This window comes from Glycine max, chromosome 19 (genome assembly GCF_000004515.6).
Source record: "Glycine max cultivar Williams 82 chromosome 19, Glycine_max_v4.0, whole genome shotgun sequence".
In the NCBI taxonomy this organism is placed as follows: domain Eukaryota; kingdom Viridiplantae; phylum Streptophyta; class Magnoliopsida; order Fabales; family Fabaceae; genus Glycine; species Glycine max.
Window position 1 is genome coordinate 38,896,082 of NC_038255.2, and position 17,902 is coordinate 38,913,983.

General features: G+C 30.8%; 1 protein-coding gene and 1 pseudogene across 1 annotated transcript; both read right to left on the reverse strand.

Annotated features, from left to right (window-relative positions):
* Positions 1-461: 461 nt before the first annotated feature.
* On the reverse strand, positions 462-4,710 carry LOC100810737 (70 kDa peptidyl-prolyl isomerase-like; annotated as a pseudogene).
* Positions 4,711-13,613: 8,903 nt separating this feature from the next.
* LOC100793545 (WAT1-related protein At5g07050) lies at positions 13,614-16,163 on the reverse strand. The gene is made up of 7 exons (XM_006604249.4): positions 15,845-16,163; positions 15,664-15,726; positions 15,442-15,558; positions 15,060-15,312; positions 14,784-14,942; positions 14,360-14,511; positions 13,614-14,100 (listed from the first exon to the last, which is right to left on the reverse strand). Exons 1-7 carry the CDS (start codon positions 16,045-16,047, stop codon positions 13,869-13,871), a joined length of 1,179 nt encoding a protein of 392 aa, XP_006604312.1. The 5' UTR covers positions 16,048-16,163; the 3' UTR covers positions 13,614-13,868.
* Positions 16,164-17,902: the final 1,739 nt, after the last annotated feature.

A 17,902-nucleotide genomic window follows, 5' to 3' on the forward strand; every position in this document is an offset into this window, starting at 1 on the left:
TAATAGTATCAATTGAAGTTTTATTATTAGAACCAAATAGCCTGTAATCAACATCACTAGTACTAATCGATATAACAAAATCACAATGTAACACAATTCAAGTTACATTAACAAGTGAAATTCAGTCTCTTCAAAAATAAATTGAAATTAAAACACATGATTTCATGTCAAAAGTGAATATTAATATAAATAAATATATAACAATTAAAAGTAACAATTGAATGATAATTGTAAATAATTAAATAACAAAAAATTTCAAATATAATATTCAAAATGAATGAGTTGATATAACAGTCAATTGTAATTTTAATTAAATACACATTCAATTTTGAATTAATTGACATATTCATGTGTAAAGAAAAAAAAATTGTTGTGATGGTAACAGCTTGCGCAAACAATAAAAAACAAATTAACCAATAATACGAACAATTAAAACTCAACTCACAATTAATTTACCCAAATAAAATTGAAAACAAAATCAAGACACACTACATTTATGTAAATAAATGTTCCCATTAATATTAACATTATATCAAGTTAAAAAAATTCATATTTTTTCGCTATAACAAGCTAACATTAGTGAGTGGGCTATTCAATAAAACAATTAAAACTGGTTGCAAATGAAACATTATGAAATATCCATTTTTTTTCCATAGTAATAACACAATTGAAATATAAATAATCAATCAATTGCCTGTGTAGCAATTTACTACCTCCTCCGCTCCTTGTAGCATTTTTCTCAACACTTAAAGTATTGCCTCAATATATATCAAACTTTTAGAAGTATTCTAATCACCAATAACCCATGTGAACGGTGAACCTATTTTCTCCTTCACAATTAGAGTGGAAACTTAGTGTAGTTGCCCTTTCACTCAACAAAGGAGTGGTAGACGACGTGTGAGGTACAACGAGAATATCAACATTCATCCCACATTTTGCAATTTCTCTACGCGCTACGCTGTCGTGAATGATTGATTGTAATTATTATGAGATTTAACCTTTTGAAATATTTAATCTAATATATAACGTTTCATCGAGGGACAGTGAGACAAGAATGTGGATTTATGCAAGATAAAATTAATCTGAAGCATTCAACATGTTATCAATTATTGCAAAGACAATGTCTTTTGATGCATTTATGCAGTAACACCAATTTATTGTAAAGAAAACTTATTTTTTGCTCTCTTTTCTGAATTGTGCATGTTGAAGATATTATTTGTATTGAACATAATCAATTGTTTTGATGCTAGGAGTTTGAAAGAATGTCCACACTTTATGTTATATATCTAATAACAATTATAACTTTGTAGCATGCATAACCTCATGCGACGTTTTCTTTCTTGCATGTCTCATCAGGGGAAGGAGAAACATGGAGATAGAAAAAAAAAATACTCAAATTAGGACAAGAGAGTATGAGTACCTTTGTGCACAATGCTTCAATGTACTCCCCCAATTTTAGTTTACCGGCAGCATTGTTCAAATTACAGGATAAACGTAAAGTATTATCACGATGCTTCTCATCTTCACTAAATGAGTGATCAAATTCTATGTATTTTACAGCCTACAATATCAATGAAGAACTTTATTCTGTTATGTACCTAATTAAGTGGCATTGAGAAAGAGATCCTTCTTTAAAAATACTCTAATTAAGTATAATGAATAACTTGCAAGTTGTAGTAACAAATAACTTAACCTTTTCATATTTCTTGGATGCGCGCCTGAAATTTTCAACCTTGAACAGCAGATTTCCATCATGCTTCTTCCTCTCACAAACTTCTATTTTCTCTTGTGTGTCCATTTTCCAAAATGGTTCTTCCTTTTCACAACAAACATTAATTTGAGAATAGTATAACACCGCATGAATACTGCTGTTGGTTTGTTGGAAATGAAATGAAACAAAGTAATAGAGTCACACACAAATTGCAATCAGTAGCTGTTTGTTGGAAATTTGAAAATAGAAAAATAATCTTGAATCATTATATCTTGATTGTTAAGGTTGAGAAAATTGATTGAAGGAAAGGGAAAAGCCTTATGTTGACGTTTTGAATTGATTGATACCTTGACCTATTGTATTCTTTGGAAAACTCCACACATATTTCCCTTTTCATATTAATGAAACTAATATTTACAAATTGCAATACATAGGATAGGAGCAACTAACCTTAACAAAATCAACCAATTCAACTTCATAATAAAGGACTTTATTATTGGTTTGTGTTTCCCCGTGAATTATTATAGTCGCTCAAATATTCAGCATCCACGGTCACAAGAGCTTGTTCTCCTTTCTTCGTTGTCATTATTGCTCTTTCTAGACCCTCGGGTACCGGTTCTGAAAATGCATAGAACAAAGCAGTACAAAGATTAAAATTAAAGCAGAAGAAAAAAAATAGAGAACACAAAGAAATTGTAACTGATATTAAATATGCATGCTCCATGATCATGAACAACAACAACATTATACCTTCCTGAGTTGTCAACTCAAAAGGTTCTTCCTCTGATCCTTTGCTTTCAATAACCGTACCATCTTCCCCTTTACACAAATATATCACTGCAGGAAGTGAAAACATTTATTAACAACCTTAGGATGCATTTGATTTTATGTTTAGTTAACATTTTTTTGTTTATAATTTGCCAAAATGCCACCATTATATCCAAGATCATGTTCTTGGGAATTGAGATAAAAGTTACCTTTCACTTGGGATCCCTCGTTAGGATGATCAAACCCCTCACCCGCTTTCTTAATTTTTTTAAGTATCTTCTTATCTCCCGTGACATCAGTAACAATTTTCAATGATACCAACTCAAGCTTGATGCAAGTTAAATTAGAATCTGCTGGAAGAACACCGTCTAGCTCAGTGATTTTATTTGAATTTTGACCGAGCCCGTCTGCAAGTTATGTCCTGATATTACAACATGGTTCGAATTGTGGCAATACATGCATGTTTCATGTGAAATAAAATGTGACTTCGATTAACTTACAACAGAATCTCAGACAGTTCTGCCACCTCGCCCTTCAAACATTCCATAGCAGGACATAGATAGCCTGTTCCAAACACTAATCTTTAAACATTCCATAGATGGATTAGTTTCTTATGATTATTTTAAGGATAAATTTTAAATACAATATCTTCTGTGTTCTTAGTGTTGCTCTTCTGTCAAAATTTAATTTTCACCTCAATATACTGACATTTAGTCATTTAATGAAAACTTTTATTATGCAAATTGTCATGGTGAAACTCTTAGTTTTGATGGGAGAATAACACTAAAAATACTTAAAGAAATTCATCCTATTTTAAACACCTAAGAAAATTTCTCAGAACTTATATATAATACCAGTCACAACTGACTATAGTAGTAGGCGCTGAAAGTATGCTCAACTCTCACTAACGTACCATCACTTACATTAAACTCGACTCCCTGATCAGACTTGGAGACAAGCATCCCATTCTCTAGTCTGGCTTCATATTTCACTGTAAACAAATAATTTATGTACAAGGTTAGCTATCTATTTCTATGTGACCAGGGTTGGTTATAAGATAGCATGCATTGATTATTTGATTACAAAAGTTCACTTTAATAAGATTATTTGATAATATAAGAACTGTTATAAAAATAACTTAGAAGTAGAGAAGACAGAGAGAAGAGATGAATGAGGAGTTCTTAGTTCTTACTATATTTCTACAAATGAGGTACTATTTATAGGTACAAAGCTGGTTTCCAATGATTTAATGTATTAAAGTGAAACTCAAATAGTAAAAAACTATCAGGGAATATTGAGTTATTGACAATTATATTACTATTAAATATGGACAATTACCTAGCACCTCATCAGCTTCTCTGGGAGTAGCCCATCCTTCTCCCTCCCGTATGATCTTTTTCTTGATGCCTCCATGGCGAGTCAAATCCCTTATGGTACTCCAAGACACCATTTCAATGTCAAAATGAGAGTAGCATTAGGAGGAATCAATGGAGGGGACCCTTCTTCCCCATATGCCAAGTTAGGTGGTATTTTGAAGATTGCACTCTCCCCTTTCTTCATGGTGGCAACTCCTTCATCCCAACCTTTGATAACTTCACCCGGTAGCACATGACAAAAAATACTTGGCCTAAGACATTGCCTAGTCTCTACTCATGGATTGAACAGTAATAATAGCCATACCAATTTCATTTCATTAACCACATTGTGTATTCAAGTAACTCAACTACTCATACTAGCTAGTTTATATAATTTAATGACTTTATTTTTTCCTTAGCAGTTCATACAAATGAAGTGCTTACATTGGCCTAATTTGAAACGAAACCGGGACCCTTTATCATAACTCGATTCAAGAGCTGCTCCGTTTTCAACTTGTCCTCTGAAATGAACTGAAAGGTTGAAACAAAAGAAGCAAAGATTAGGTGTGAAAAAAGAGAAGAAACTATAACTGAAGTATATGAAAGATTTGGAGAGTGTTTTATTGCTTTCTAGTTTCTAACCTTCCACTTCATCTCCAGAGAATGGACTTTGCCAAGTGACTCCTTTTCTGAGAATCCGTTTTGTGAGACCTTCATTTCCAATTTCCTTCACAGGGAATTCGGAGTCTTCAGCACCTTTCAGTTCATTTTCCAGAGACTGGCTTAGCTGAGAGAGTGCCATTGACATCACAGAAAGAGAGAAAAAAAAAAAGAAAAGAGAAGAGCTTCAAGTTTCTAAAACAGGATAAGCCGTTATTGGTTTCCCTCCTTTGGAGCTTTCGGTTTAGTGACATTTCTTCATTATTAATTTACCACCATTTTAGTTTGTGGATTCCACACTTTTCCACAACGTAAATGTTTATTTCAAGTTATTTTTATATAATCAAAATTTACAATTATAATTATGCTTAAATACGTAGATTATATTTTAAATTTATAATAAATAATTTAAATTATGATACAAGGTCATTTTTAATTATTGATAAATTTTTAAATAAATTGTTGGAATTAAAGTTATAGATACATAGAGTAGATTAAAAAAATATTCAGTTAAGAATATCAAATGTAAAATAAATTAGAAGAAAAAGATAATTTAAAATGATTGAAAGACAGATTTTTTGAATAATTGTGGCACTAACATATGAAATGAACTTCCAAAAGATAAAATAATTTGAAGGATGAAGGATAACTTTGCTGATTTTGCTTAAACAGGATTATCTCTAATAAAAGATACATCTAGTTTAGAAAAAGAAAAAGAAAATATTAAAATTTAATTAAAAGATTGAAGATGGTGAGAATCTTATTTTCGTTTTGTATTTTAATTTATGATAAAAAAATTATATATATATATATATATATATATATATTATAATTTATCATTAAATTTCTTTATGCCTACAAGTTTGGTTCTCTTTTTATTTTTAAAAAATTATTCTATGTAAGTTTTGTAAATGGCAAGATTAAATAGATATGATTGAAGCAGGCCGAATAAGTCCTAAAAATGGAGCCCGACAACAATAAGGCAAAATTACATTTTTGGTCTCTCAGTTTATCTTCAATTTTAAATTTGGTCATCCAATAATTTAATTTACAAATTTGGCCCCCTAATTTTATAAATCCCTGTAAAATTGATCCTGTAAGCCCGATTTGGATGTTGACCGTTAACCTCAGACGTTGACTGTCACGTGTCAATGCCACGTGTGACTGCCACATGTCAATGCCACTTGTCAACGTCTAAGTGGTTCCCTGTAAATGTTTCATTTTTTGTAGGTAAAATTGTAGTTTTGTTCCCCTAGTTTTACTCCAATTTCGATTTTGGTTAATTCGCACATTTGGTCCCCCAGTTTTATAAATCCCTTTATAAATTCAGCCAAATTTCATTACTGGAGAAATTGTATTTCAAATTTCAAACAAAAATACCATTGTCATACATAGGCCACTTAAGCAGTCATATACACATAATACCGCATGGGGGTGCAAAAAAAGAAAAAAAAAGGAGGTTATTACAGAGCCTGTTAAAGTAAGAGATATGAAAATTTCAGATTCAGGTTGAGATTCATGCGCCACTTTCCCAAGTTGAACAACCCCAGAAGTGGGAGAGAGACAAAAAGTGATTTTTTCTCTGGATTCCAAGTGAGTGAAAAACTTGTAATGAAAAAGAAGTGCGAGATTTATCAAGACCTATCATGTCTCTAGCAGTAATGGCTAAACCATTCAAAAGATCAATTTTGCAGGAACAATTTATAAAGGGATTTATAAAATTGGGGGACTAAATGTGTGAATTAAACTATAGGGGGACCAAAATTGAAATTGGAGTAAAACTAGGGGACCAAAAGTGTAATTTTACCTAAAAAAATGAAGCTTTTACAGGGAACCACTCAGACGTTGATACGTGGCAGTCAACGTCTGAGGTTAACGGTCAACGTTCAAATCGGGCTTTCAGGACCAATTTTGCAGGAATTTATAAAACTGGGGAACCAAATTTGTGAATTAAATTATAGAGGAACCAAATCCGTAATTGGAGATAAAGTGAGGAACCAATTTTATAATTTTGCTAATAAATAATTGAGCTTTACCTCATTTTCATAAGTTCACCGCCATATTTGGATAGAAATACTCATTGTAGAAATACATTTTCATTCTGTATCTCAATAATATTTATTGAAATATACAATGGAAATGTATTTCCATTGTATATTATAAAGTCACACCCATCAATAACATAATAAAAATATTTTTGTTGTGTATTTGAACAAAATTGGCTGAGATAAACAATGAAATGTGTTTCTGCTGTGTATCTGGACAAATCTTATTCAAATGCATAATGAAAATTCGTTGTCATTGTGCATGTGGGCAAAATTTTGTCAACATATACAACAAAAATGAATTTTTGTCAAGGGTATTTTTGGTTTCTTAAAAGAATTGTCAGTGAACTTAGCAGAAAGTAGTTAAAAATAGCACTGCGTTAAATTACCTTGCGTTCGCTTCAATCTGAGCTTATTCAATTTGGACCACAAATCAAAAGATGGACTCAAATTTCCTAACAGCCTAAATAGTAATGAACTACAATACTTCGTCTTTTTGCCCATTGAAAAGGAATAAAAATATTTTACTTCCTTCTATGCTATGAGAAACGTTAGTAATGTACTTTTAATATGTATTAATATATTTTTATTATTAGATCACATTTATCTAAATCATTAAATAATAAACTGAAATTTATTAAATAAGAGTGAAACACATCTTCTAACAAAATATCAAACTATACTTCGTCATTCTATTTACACGTGTAAATATAATATAACAGACACGTACATATAAATATATATGATTGTGATTCAAAGTTATTTACAAGTTATGTTAAAGTAAATTAAATATCTCCCCCTCTCAATTTCTAGCCACATGAATCAATGTTAGAGGATGACCTCAAAAATAGAAAACAGATCACGTCAAAAGCAAAGATACATTTATCTAAGGATGACCGTTTCTTCAGGGGACGCCAGTGACATTTATAGGGTCATGTCCCACGATTAAATTATTAGAGTTCAACAGTATTACGAGTATAAAATATATTTTTGTTGTTTGTACTTTTGATTAAATTTTATTTTAGTTTCTATAGTTTTAAATCAATTAATTTAATTTATAAATTTTAAAAAGTAGGTAAATTTAACCATCACACCGAGGAAAGAAATAAAAACTAAAATATAGAGATTAAACTTGATCTATATATTTTAAAAAATAGGTAAATTTTAGTTCTTATTTGATCCCTTGACGTGAGAAATAAGTTTACCTATTAAAATCGAATTTGAAAGAAAGTACTAGAAATAAAAATACATTTTACCATTATTATTGTACACAACAATCAGTCCTGACTATTATTCATATAACTACTTTGGGTTCAATATGTAATGACTATGGATAGTGATGTTTTAGTGCTTCAATATCGATATATAATAACTAGAAGATACAAATGATTTCAATATAATGTTAGCGTGAGTTAACTCTATGTAAATATTAGCGTTGGTGTAAACCCTTCTTGTGTTGGCTATATATAACACTGATGAATAACTGATATTAATTTAGCGTCAACTTTTGCCTTGTAGCAGATACCTAAAACTTTAATTTGTTGTAGTATTACTTCAGTCAACTTTATCATAAATTGTGAGTATGAGAGTGATAGTGTTAGTGAATAATGAAGATGAGATATTCCATTTTCAACATTTTTATGCCATAAAGCATTATTTGCCAAATTAAAATTTGTGACATAAAATGAGTCATGTAAACCAATACCATACAAAAAATAATTGTGTATCATAAAATGTCACTCATTGCTATCTTGCAGGCTCCAAATGATTTATATTTTATTGATCTCTCTCCAAATCTTCGATAATTTATTGCGAGCAATCGAATCTAAGATGACATTCTACCTAGCATGATTATAAAAGTCAAGTTAATTGTGTGAGGATTGATGACAACAACAATATATCCATTAGAGAGAAAATAGTAAATAAATGGTGAAGGGGGGAATGGTATAGTAAATGCTTATACTGTTCTGAGTTTCGTTAGTGTCTCCTGGCTAGGGTTCTCTTGTCTCTACGCAACAGAGTGCTTTACAAAAGATTGAGTACCAAGGGCCAGATATTAAACTATGAATATGTGGAAAATAGATGTTGCATAATCATTTTCTAAGGTAGTGACTTTCATTCAACTGATTAAATATGTTCCAATATTGTATATCTATGCTGTAGTCGATGATCCTTCAACAAGGGTAAATAACTTTCCTATCCATTAATACATATAACACTCACGAATATTATTTTTTTGCATGGATTAAAAATCATATGTGTTAGTCGTCCAAAAGAATTTTACATTTACATACCGTGAGTTAACTCGATTGTTTTCTCACATTCAAAAACAACACCACTACATCAATAATTCAATGAGTTAACTCTCAAGAATATGTTATTTAGGGCAATCAAAAAGGATTCTAACAAGTCTTGTAATATATATGTCGAAAATTTGATGGATAATTTCATTTATTGTTTGCACAAAGATTTCATTTCTTGAATAAGATAACTATTTTACATTTGGGGGTAAAAAGATAATAACATTTCCCAATCTTGTTAGTGTACGGTGTACCCAAAACATTATATAACTATTTTTTTTAGTTATATAGTGCTTCTGATGTATGATTAATTAGGTTATCCATTGAACGAGCGTGTCGTGCACTATAAAATATAAACAGTGGTTTAACATGTCCCCCCACTACGCCAAACAAGATGGTCTTGCACTACTAATTATTTGATGGATGATTGTTGGTGATATCAGCTTAAGCAGGTGTAGCTAGCTTCCGTAAATGATTGATTTGAATCAGTGTTTCATATGTGGCGTAGAAAAATGATAAATTATATAAATTAGTTTTTTTCTTCTCAATAATATTAAAAAACAATAATAAAATATTATGCTCTGAAACAAATCCGAATAATAACATAACAATATTTAGAATTTCTTTTACATATGAATTTTGATATTAAATTAATTTATTTACGGATCATGTCCTGATAGATTCTAATTAACACATTATTATACTTTTTGCGTCTCTAATTATAAGACATAGTTGATTAATGGCTTATTAAAAAATTATTTAATTTAATTGTTAACATTAAATGTATTATAATTTTTAAAATTTGTTTAATTTTATTGAAAACCTATTTATATTCTTTAATCTCCATAGGAGAAAGAAACATATAATTCAAAATTTTTAATAAAAAAATAATTAATATACAAAAATAAAATAAAATGAATTCTTATAATAAGAAACTAAAAAAATTATTGGCTATATATTGTAATTAAGGATGAAGGAAGTATTATATTCAATGGATTTTTTTTTTCGAAAATCTTGAAAGCAGAGTAACCCATCAGAAAAAAAAAAGAAAAAAGAAAAGAAGAAGTACCACTCCTTATTCTTCTCTCTCTATATATTAGGATTTAGGACTAAAGTGGATATACAATCATGTTGCAATACGTAGTGGACGTTGCATCAGATGTCTAATGCTAATTGGCCACGACATATCTCTCAAATAATTCAAGTATTTATTTTCATATGTTTTTTATATTGATATTGATGTAAAAGTGTATTCAGCCTCAAGTTGTTAGACGCTGATGCAATTCTAGTAATCATGTATAAACGAATAATGTGTCCATCACATTATGTTGAGCGATTGTTGCTTCTCTGTCTCATCAGATTAATCCCATTTAACTCTTCAATCTCAAGTCCACTAATAAGGTAACCAATCCTATAATCAACTCAATTTTTTTAAAGAAAAAGGTCATTCAAACAACCTATTTATTCTTGAGTTGATACACTTAATATACCAAAATAGTATGATTCCTTTGTCGTACCACCTTATTGTTGATCAATTTTTAAGGATTCAATACTCATTAATAGATGTAATTTGAAAACATTTTAGGGAGATAAAATTAGATCATTGGCTCCTTTTATAGTGATCGTTTTTTTTTCTTTTTTCAATATCTTTCTTAAATCACTAGCAAAGAATAGGTTCGAAAGTTTTATCATCGATGCATCTTATGAAGCCAGTTGTAGTCTTAATTTGAAGCTTTCAAGATACGTTAGAGTTATATATATATATATATATATATATATATATATATATATATATATATATATATATATATATATATATATATATATATAAACTCTTATTTCTTTTCTTCTTATCTGCTCTGAGAGTTTACTTGTTGGCGTTGCTTAAAAAATTCAGATTCTTTTTTCTCTTATTCTAAGATTTTAATTAGACGTCTTTATTTTATTTTTTTTCCTAGTGGGTGCTAGCATATAGCTGCATGATACAAAGTCATATCCCAAAATTAATTACTTTTCAGGGAGGACGACTCTCTGTCATACTCTTTCTGTTGTAGATCAGAACAAAATTGTTGTGAATCTAATACCAACAAAACAATGCTGCCTAATCATCCACTAATCTACATTTCTTAGTTAAAGTTTCAAACCAGGTAATTAATCCAACTAAGCTAACCTCAGAAAAACTTGTTTGGTCACCTCAAATTTGCATTTTGCAAATTGTCATTTTCCTTAGGTTAAAATATGTTCGTGCTTCGTGATATATTGAGTTTTATATTTGCTCTATGATAAATTTTTCTTACGTTTTTATTCCACGATATTTAAAATTTTTTGTCATAGATTTTTACTGGCGTGGATGTATTTGTCAAGTTAACATGCCATCATGTTCCGTATGTTGTCACTTGTGATCAAATAATCAATTTACATGAGCAAATGCAAAATTCCTTGAAATTATGGAAAACAAATGTAAAACACTAACCCATCCATCTAGCACATGTGGCAACATAGGTGACAGCTCACATATTAACTTAACAACCATGTTAGCATCATATTGATAGAAACTAACGACAGGAACCTATGATAAAAAAATTCAAATTTTAAAAAGTAAAACTGAAATTTTTTTTTATCAAGAAGCAAATATAAAACTTGAATATATATTACGGAACACAAATATATTTTAACTTTTTTTCTTGTGCTTTTTAAGGAGCCCCATGTTTGAAGCTTTAGATTAAATAGAGGTCTAACTCTAAACATTGATATTAAGAAAACTTTTTTAAATATACTACAAATATTTTTTATCAAAGACAATTTACTTGAGACGGATATAATTACTGTGAGTAGTAAAACTCTTCCTTTAATCTTTAATGCAATTGTATATTTAGAAGTAAAATTTGAAATTATTGATTAGTTCGGAAGAATTCCATGCACCCGTTTATCAGTGTGTTTGTGCTCAGTGATACTGAAAAACTTTATTAATTATGCTTAAACTAGTTGGATGTTTGAGACCATCTACAATACCAAAGAAGAAATATACTGCTAATCTTCCATGGGAATCGAAGTTAGGGCAAAACGTGGCGTTGGTTGGTGTGATTGTATCTAACATATTATCCTCCAAATTGGCCACTTAATTGACACATGACGGAGACAGAACCATGGATTTGCATTTTTAAAGGAGTTTTAAGAATCAGAATTTTGGTGCAAGCATTTTACGGAAGTGTAAATTTGCATCTCTCAATGGACTCCTACTTAATCCCATGGTTGCATCACGTGGAATCCGTGACGTAATTATTCCTCCCTAGATATTCAGTGAGTGAAGGGTATGTTGCATCACATTGACATTGGATGCTTATTCATAGATAGAAGAGAATGAGAATCTGTCCTTGTAAAGAAGAGTGACATATTTTTACACTGAAATTCAGGGTGTAATCTCTTCACTACACATACCTAACAGAATAAAATATTTCAGCTCTTATTATTCATCAGTGTCACATGAACCTTAATCTAACCTTCCCTAAGTCCAAATTAAATAAATCATCCATTGGCTACAGTAAACCCCATTGAAATTAGAACATTCTTCTTGGTTCTAATTAAGTTGATTATTTCTTGTAAAAGTCTATGTCAATTTAGAAACTGCAAACTTTTTTTATTTTGAATAAATGGTTGACTAATAATCGATATAGTGTGAACTCTCAGCTAGAGATCTTGTAACCTAATGGGAAAAGAACACTGTGTTATGAAAAAAATAAGCAAAAGAAATAGAAATTCTCTTCCTTAAAAAAAAAGAAGAAATTCTTTATTCCTACTCTATGCACGATTAGCGTAATAGAATCTTATACAATAAATGTACTGTCACGTCATTTAATGAAACTCGATAATTCATAAATAACCAAATTCATTGAATTAATGATATCTGTTAGGTGATAAATTAATAATATAAGGGTAAGTCTGTTTTAAAGTTGGCTAAATTTGATTCTCGTATAACTAAATTTAAATAGTTAAATATAATCAAGATATGTGCACAGATTAGTCTTAATAATAAATTTAATTATATAACGTGTGTAACAGTGACAAGAATTGATTGCCAGTAGTTGCAAAATGAACATTAAATTTTTTATACTAATAATATATTCAAATTAAATTCTTAAAAAAATATTTAGAATTTTATGTTTTTGTTTTAACATTATTAAATTAAATAATTCTTACATGTTAGTTAAGGAAATTTTAATATATTTCATTAAGTATTGTTAATTACTTAAAAATAAATATTGAACAATTTTTATATTTATAATATAATAAATATTTTATTTTCGTTAAATACTTTCTACCTCTACTCTGTTTTTTTTATAGGCTCTACCACTATTCTGTATGTTTTGTTAATCTTGGGGAAATTAACTAGGATTTCAAACTTAACTGAGACAAATCCCTTTTGTTCATGTAGCATAAATTTGCATACAATTGTAACATGTTATATTGATATAGATATTGCTTTCTTTCAAACATTCGCATGTAATCTTCAGGTTGCGGTGTCCTTACTTTACTTTGTCATTCTTTTAATATTCTGCCAACCATGTATCAGGGAACTCGTGTCTTATAGGATTAGAAAAGTTTTAGCTCCAATAAATCAAGATGGTAAAGAAGCAGCATCTAATGCTAAAATTATAGAAAACTTTCATGTACGATTAGATCGTTAATACCTGCAATTAGATGTAAGCAATTCTCCCCAAGACATCACAACATTCTCTGAATTATTCACTTTGGAGAGAGAGAGAGAGAAAAAACATTTCTGCAATGTCAATTTTCCTTTCACCAAAGTGTGCAAAATTTAAGTTACATTATGGACAAGTAAGGTCCACACATAAGCTCCTATTCAAAATACAAAAAAGAGAGAAAAAAAAAATAATCTAAAGTTAATTTTCCGAAGAAAGTTGGTGAGTACACAAAACACAACCCCTTTCAATTTCTCTGTTCTCAATTAACGACCCATTTTTGCATTGCAGCCTCTATTATTATTCATCCCTTTCTAATCTGTACCACTTTAAGCTTTTGGAGCACTAATGACTACCCTTAACTCTCTCGAGGCTTCACCCTTTTGCATCTCAATGTCGTTGTTTGTTTCAGCATCTTCTACCACAGTCTCCAACCTCCCATTTTCTGAACAACACTTCATCACCTCCATGGTTGTCTCTGCCTCTTTCTCTTTGTTCTCCTTGTGTTTGCCCCATAGAACGGAGTAAAGTCCCATTACTATGAGAATAGCACCAACGACCCTGAAAGCACATGTAGATAAATCAACATCAATAATCGGATTACTCGTTGTTCACCACTGTTTCAAAGTTGAGCCTCTTGAAATTGCGAACTTTCAACTTTTATGTAAATTAAAACACAAACTTTTAGTTTATGATAGAAGAGAGTGACTCTGTTATCAAAACTTATAAGCTGTGAGACGAAACCGCGGGAAAGCGAAGTTTCTTTCTTTGTGCCTAAAAACTTATAAGATGTGAATGAATATGAGGACTTAGTACTCACCCTCCGAGATATATTTTTTCTGCAAGGATGAAAGCACCCATGATGGCTACGATAATCATCATCAAAGGGCTGAAAGCAGTTACGAAAACAGGACCTTTTTTCTGCATGACAATCCCTTGAACATAGTAGGTGATACCTGATGATATTATTCCCTGTGCACCAAAGTTTATGTCCATTTAGACTCTCCTCATATGGTTCAACATAAAATAGATAGATAGAGCAGAAAAAATTATCATATGATCCGAGACTACCACATAATCCTGATTCTTGACCAATTTTTATGTGACATGTACCCGAGTTTTTTAATTTAAGATAAATAGTTAATAAAACACCATTACGTGTCACGTAACAGTTAATTGAGATCAGATGATGTTAGACCATATAATAATTTATGAGATAGATGGATAGACAAATAGAGGCTTACAGCATAGGCTGCAGCAAGAAGGTTCATGTCCCAGCCAATGGTCCAAACAGAGGGTTTGTGCTCCATGACAAAGGTAACTGCAATTGACTGCAGTGTACCCAAGGCACACACAAGTGCTGTGAGGGAGAGCTGAGCAGGGTATTTCCTTAATGTCACTGCCTGCATTAATCATAAATAATGTACACAAGTCACTCTCATGAATAAGAATCAAAGTAGTAGTAGTTGTAGGTGAGGTACTCTTTCCACACTGTTTGAATTAAACACTTAATTACTTGCCTGAAGGATGAAGAAAGAAGCCCATGAAAGGGTGGCTAGTATTAGAAGAATAGAGCCCTTAAACCAATCCTTTTCACCAGAATCAGTGGTGTTTTCAGGTACATAGTTTCTGGGGTGATGCATGTACTTAGACCCCAAGAAACTGATTACTTGCCCTTTATACAATGTCATCAACATGGCCCCAGCAACTGTTACAATAGTTCCAATCACCTTTGCTTGGCATCTTACTTTTCTCATGTCCAACTTCTCCATCCTAATCCAGCCCAAGCATAGAGTAAAACCATGTTATCTCAAAGCAATAAAAAAAAAAACAAAATAGTACTAATACTAACAAATTAAAAGAATTAAGATCAAGATTAGCCGATTGTTTATTTAAATATACCTAAAAATAGCAGCCATCACAAATGTCATTGCAGGAAGAATGTTGCTAATCGCACATGAGTAGGTCGGGGAAGTAAATTTCAGCCCGGCATAGTATAAGTTCTGATCAATCACAGGCCTATAAGAACAGAACAGAAAAAAGAAGAAAAGAACAAATTTTAGAACATGTTTTCAGGTTGCATCGATCATAATGAACACTTTCTAGAGCAAGAAAATTACTAACCCAAGTAGACCCAACACAAATATTTGCATGAACATGAGAAATGTCATCTTGGGCCTCACTTTCCTGCCAATGACAAACAGAAGAAGAGAAGGTTAATCAGAAAATGATTCAGAACAATGAAACAATGGTTTTCACTTTTCTTCTCCCATTTTTTTTTCCTATGTGAATGAGTGATAGGTACCTCTCTAGAACAATAGCAAAAGGAGCAATAGCTGCAGTAGCAAAGGCGTGTCTATAAACCACAAGCACATAGTGGCTCATCCCACGGTTGAGGGAAACCTTAGTGATTATGTTCATACCCGCAAATCCGAATTGCAGAGAAACCATGGCTATGTAAGGCTTGCACCTCTGAAAGAAACTCCCACAATACCCATCTCCTTCCATTTTTTTTCTTCTTTGATGTGTACGCAAGGTAAAAGGACGGTACTCTGAACTAGGAATAGAGTTTGTGTACAGAGGAAGAACACTTGTGGTTGTTTGTGTCTCCTAAGTGAAAAACGTTACCCCCACTATGGTATTTATAGCTTACAAGAGTTAATGTTGGAAAACGACACTTTAGATCACGTACGATTCCTTCTTGAGGCGGGTTTTTACGTTATCCTAAAAGATTTATCTGTAGTATGAGACACAGGTCCCCCAGAACATATACATGCCAATGCAAGATAACTAGCGGCCTATTATCTCAAGCATGGGGACAACCACGTGTAACACTCTGGTTTTTGGTAGACAAATATATCAATATTTACTAAATATGTATTTTAGATTTTTATAATTAATTAAATTAATAATTATTTTGAGATGTGTTTTGAGTTAAAATAGGATTTTTAATAATTATTCACATGAACCAGAGATTAGCAAAATAGAGAATAAATAGAATTTTTATTTTAGAATTTAAATAAATAATGAGAAGTGAGTTTTATTAATTAAAATAGTGATTTTGAAGTAAATAAAATAAATATGTGCTTTTAGAAAATAGATAAAGGCTTTTAGAAAATAATAGGCTCAGAGTACTCAGATATATAAATAGTCATTTTTAATATCAGAGTAGTTTATCTACGTCCTCTCCTCTTTCTTCCTCTCTTTATTCTTCTTTCTCTTTCAAAATTCTCTTTTTTTCTCGCATACACTCAAACTTGTTCCAATAAAATTACAATCTCAGACTTATAAACCGTTGGATCATCTTGACATTTAGACACCAACTTTGGAACTATTTTTTTTACATTCCAACCGTTGGGATTTGTGAAATATTGTCTGTAGAGAGAGATATGACCCTTGCTCAGAGACAATGAATTTGAAGCTCTAATCCCTTCTCCTTTTCTCTAATGCATGAAAACCCTAGCAGAGCGACTAGAGGAAAAGCTTAAAGAATCTTAGGAAACCGCTAGAGACTTTATTGTTGTCGGACTACACACATTAGTCCGCTTACATGTAAGGAATGAGTTAGTCACACTTGAGGATTAGAATGAACATGTGTAGGGATCCCTAAATGATCAATTTTTGGTTATTTTTGGTTGTTTTATGAAATCCAATTATATTCTCATGCTTTTAATCGCAAATTGACTGTGTTTGATGGACCATTGATATCCCGATGCGCAATTATTGTGAAATTGATGTGTTCTATTTTCTTGTTTCGTGCTTTAAAAATTTATCTATGATCATAATGTGTCTTTCTCTTGTTTTTCTACCTATAAATTGTAGGTTTGATTGCTTTATTATCATGAATTGAGTGCGCTTTCAGTATATTTGTGTCATGAGATATCTATTTGATTTTAATATATTATTGTTCATTAATTGTTGACAACCTCCATATTTTGCTTATTGATGATGATCGGAAAGATTTTTATATAATATTCCATAATACCACGCGAATGTGTAGGGTTGTGATTTGCTCTTGAATCAATTGGATAATCACAAATCTATATAAAGAATAGGATTGTTTGAAATGTTCTTTGTCATGCTCTGGTCTCATAAGCTTCTTATGTGTTAATGATTATATATGTATATGAACTGTTAAAACAAATTAGGAATTAATAGTTCAAATAATAAATTAAATTGAAGAAAATTACTATACCAAGATTCAACGATAAATACTTTTAATGCATTATTAGTTTAATTAATTATTAAATCTTTTTAATTGAAAATAATATAGTTCAATTTAATATATATATATATATATATATATATATATATATATATATATATATGTTTTGTGTCATGTAAATATTAATTTTGTGTAATG

Coding starts and splice junctions, on each gene's coding strand:
- LOC100793545 (XM_006604249.4), bottom strand. CDS start 16,047: ATGGAAGGAGATGGGTATTGTGGGAGTTTCTTTCAGAGGTGCAAGCCT. Junction 15,559..15,663: donor TTTGTGTTGGGTCTACTTGG/GTTAGTAATTTT, acceptor CTGTTCTTATAG/GCCTGTGATTGATCAGAACT. Junction 14,943..15,059: donor CTTCTTTCTTCATCCTTCAG/GCAAGTAATTAA, acceptor TGATTAATGCAG/GCAGTGACATTAAGGAAATA.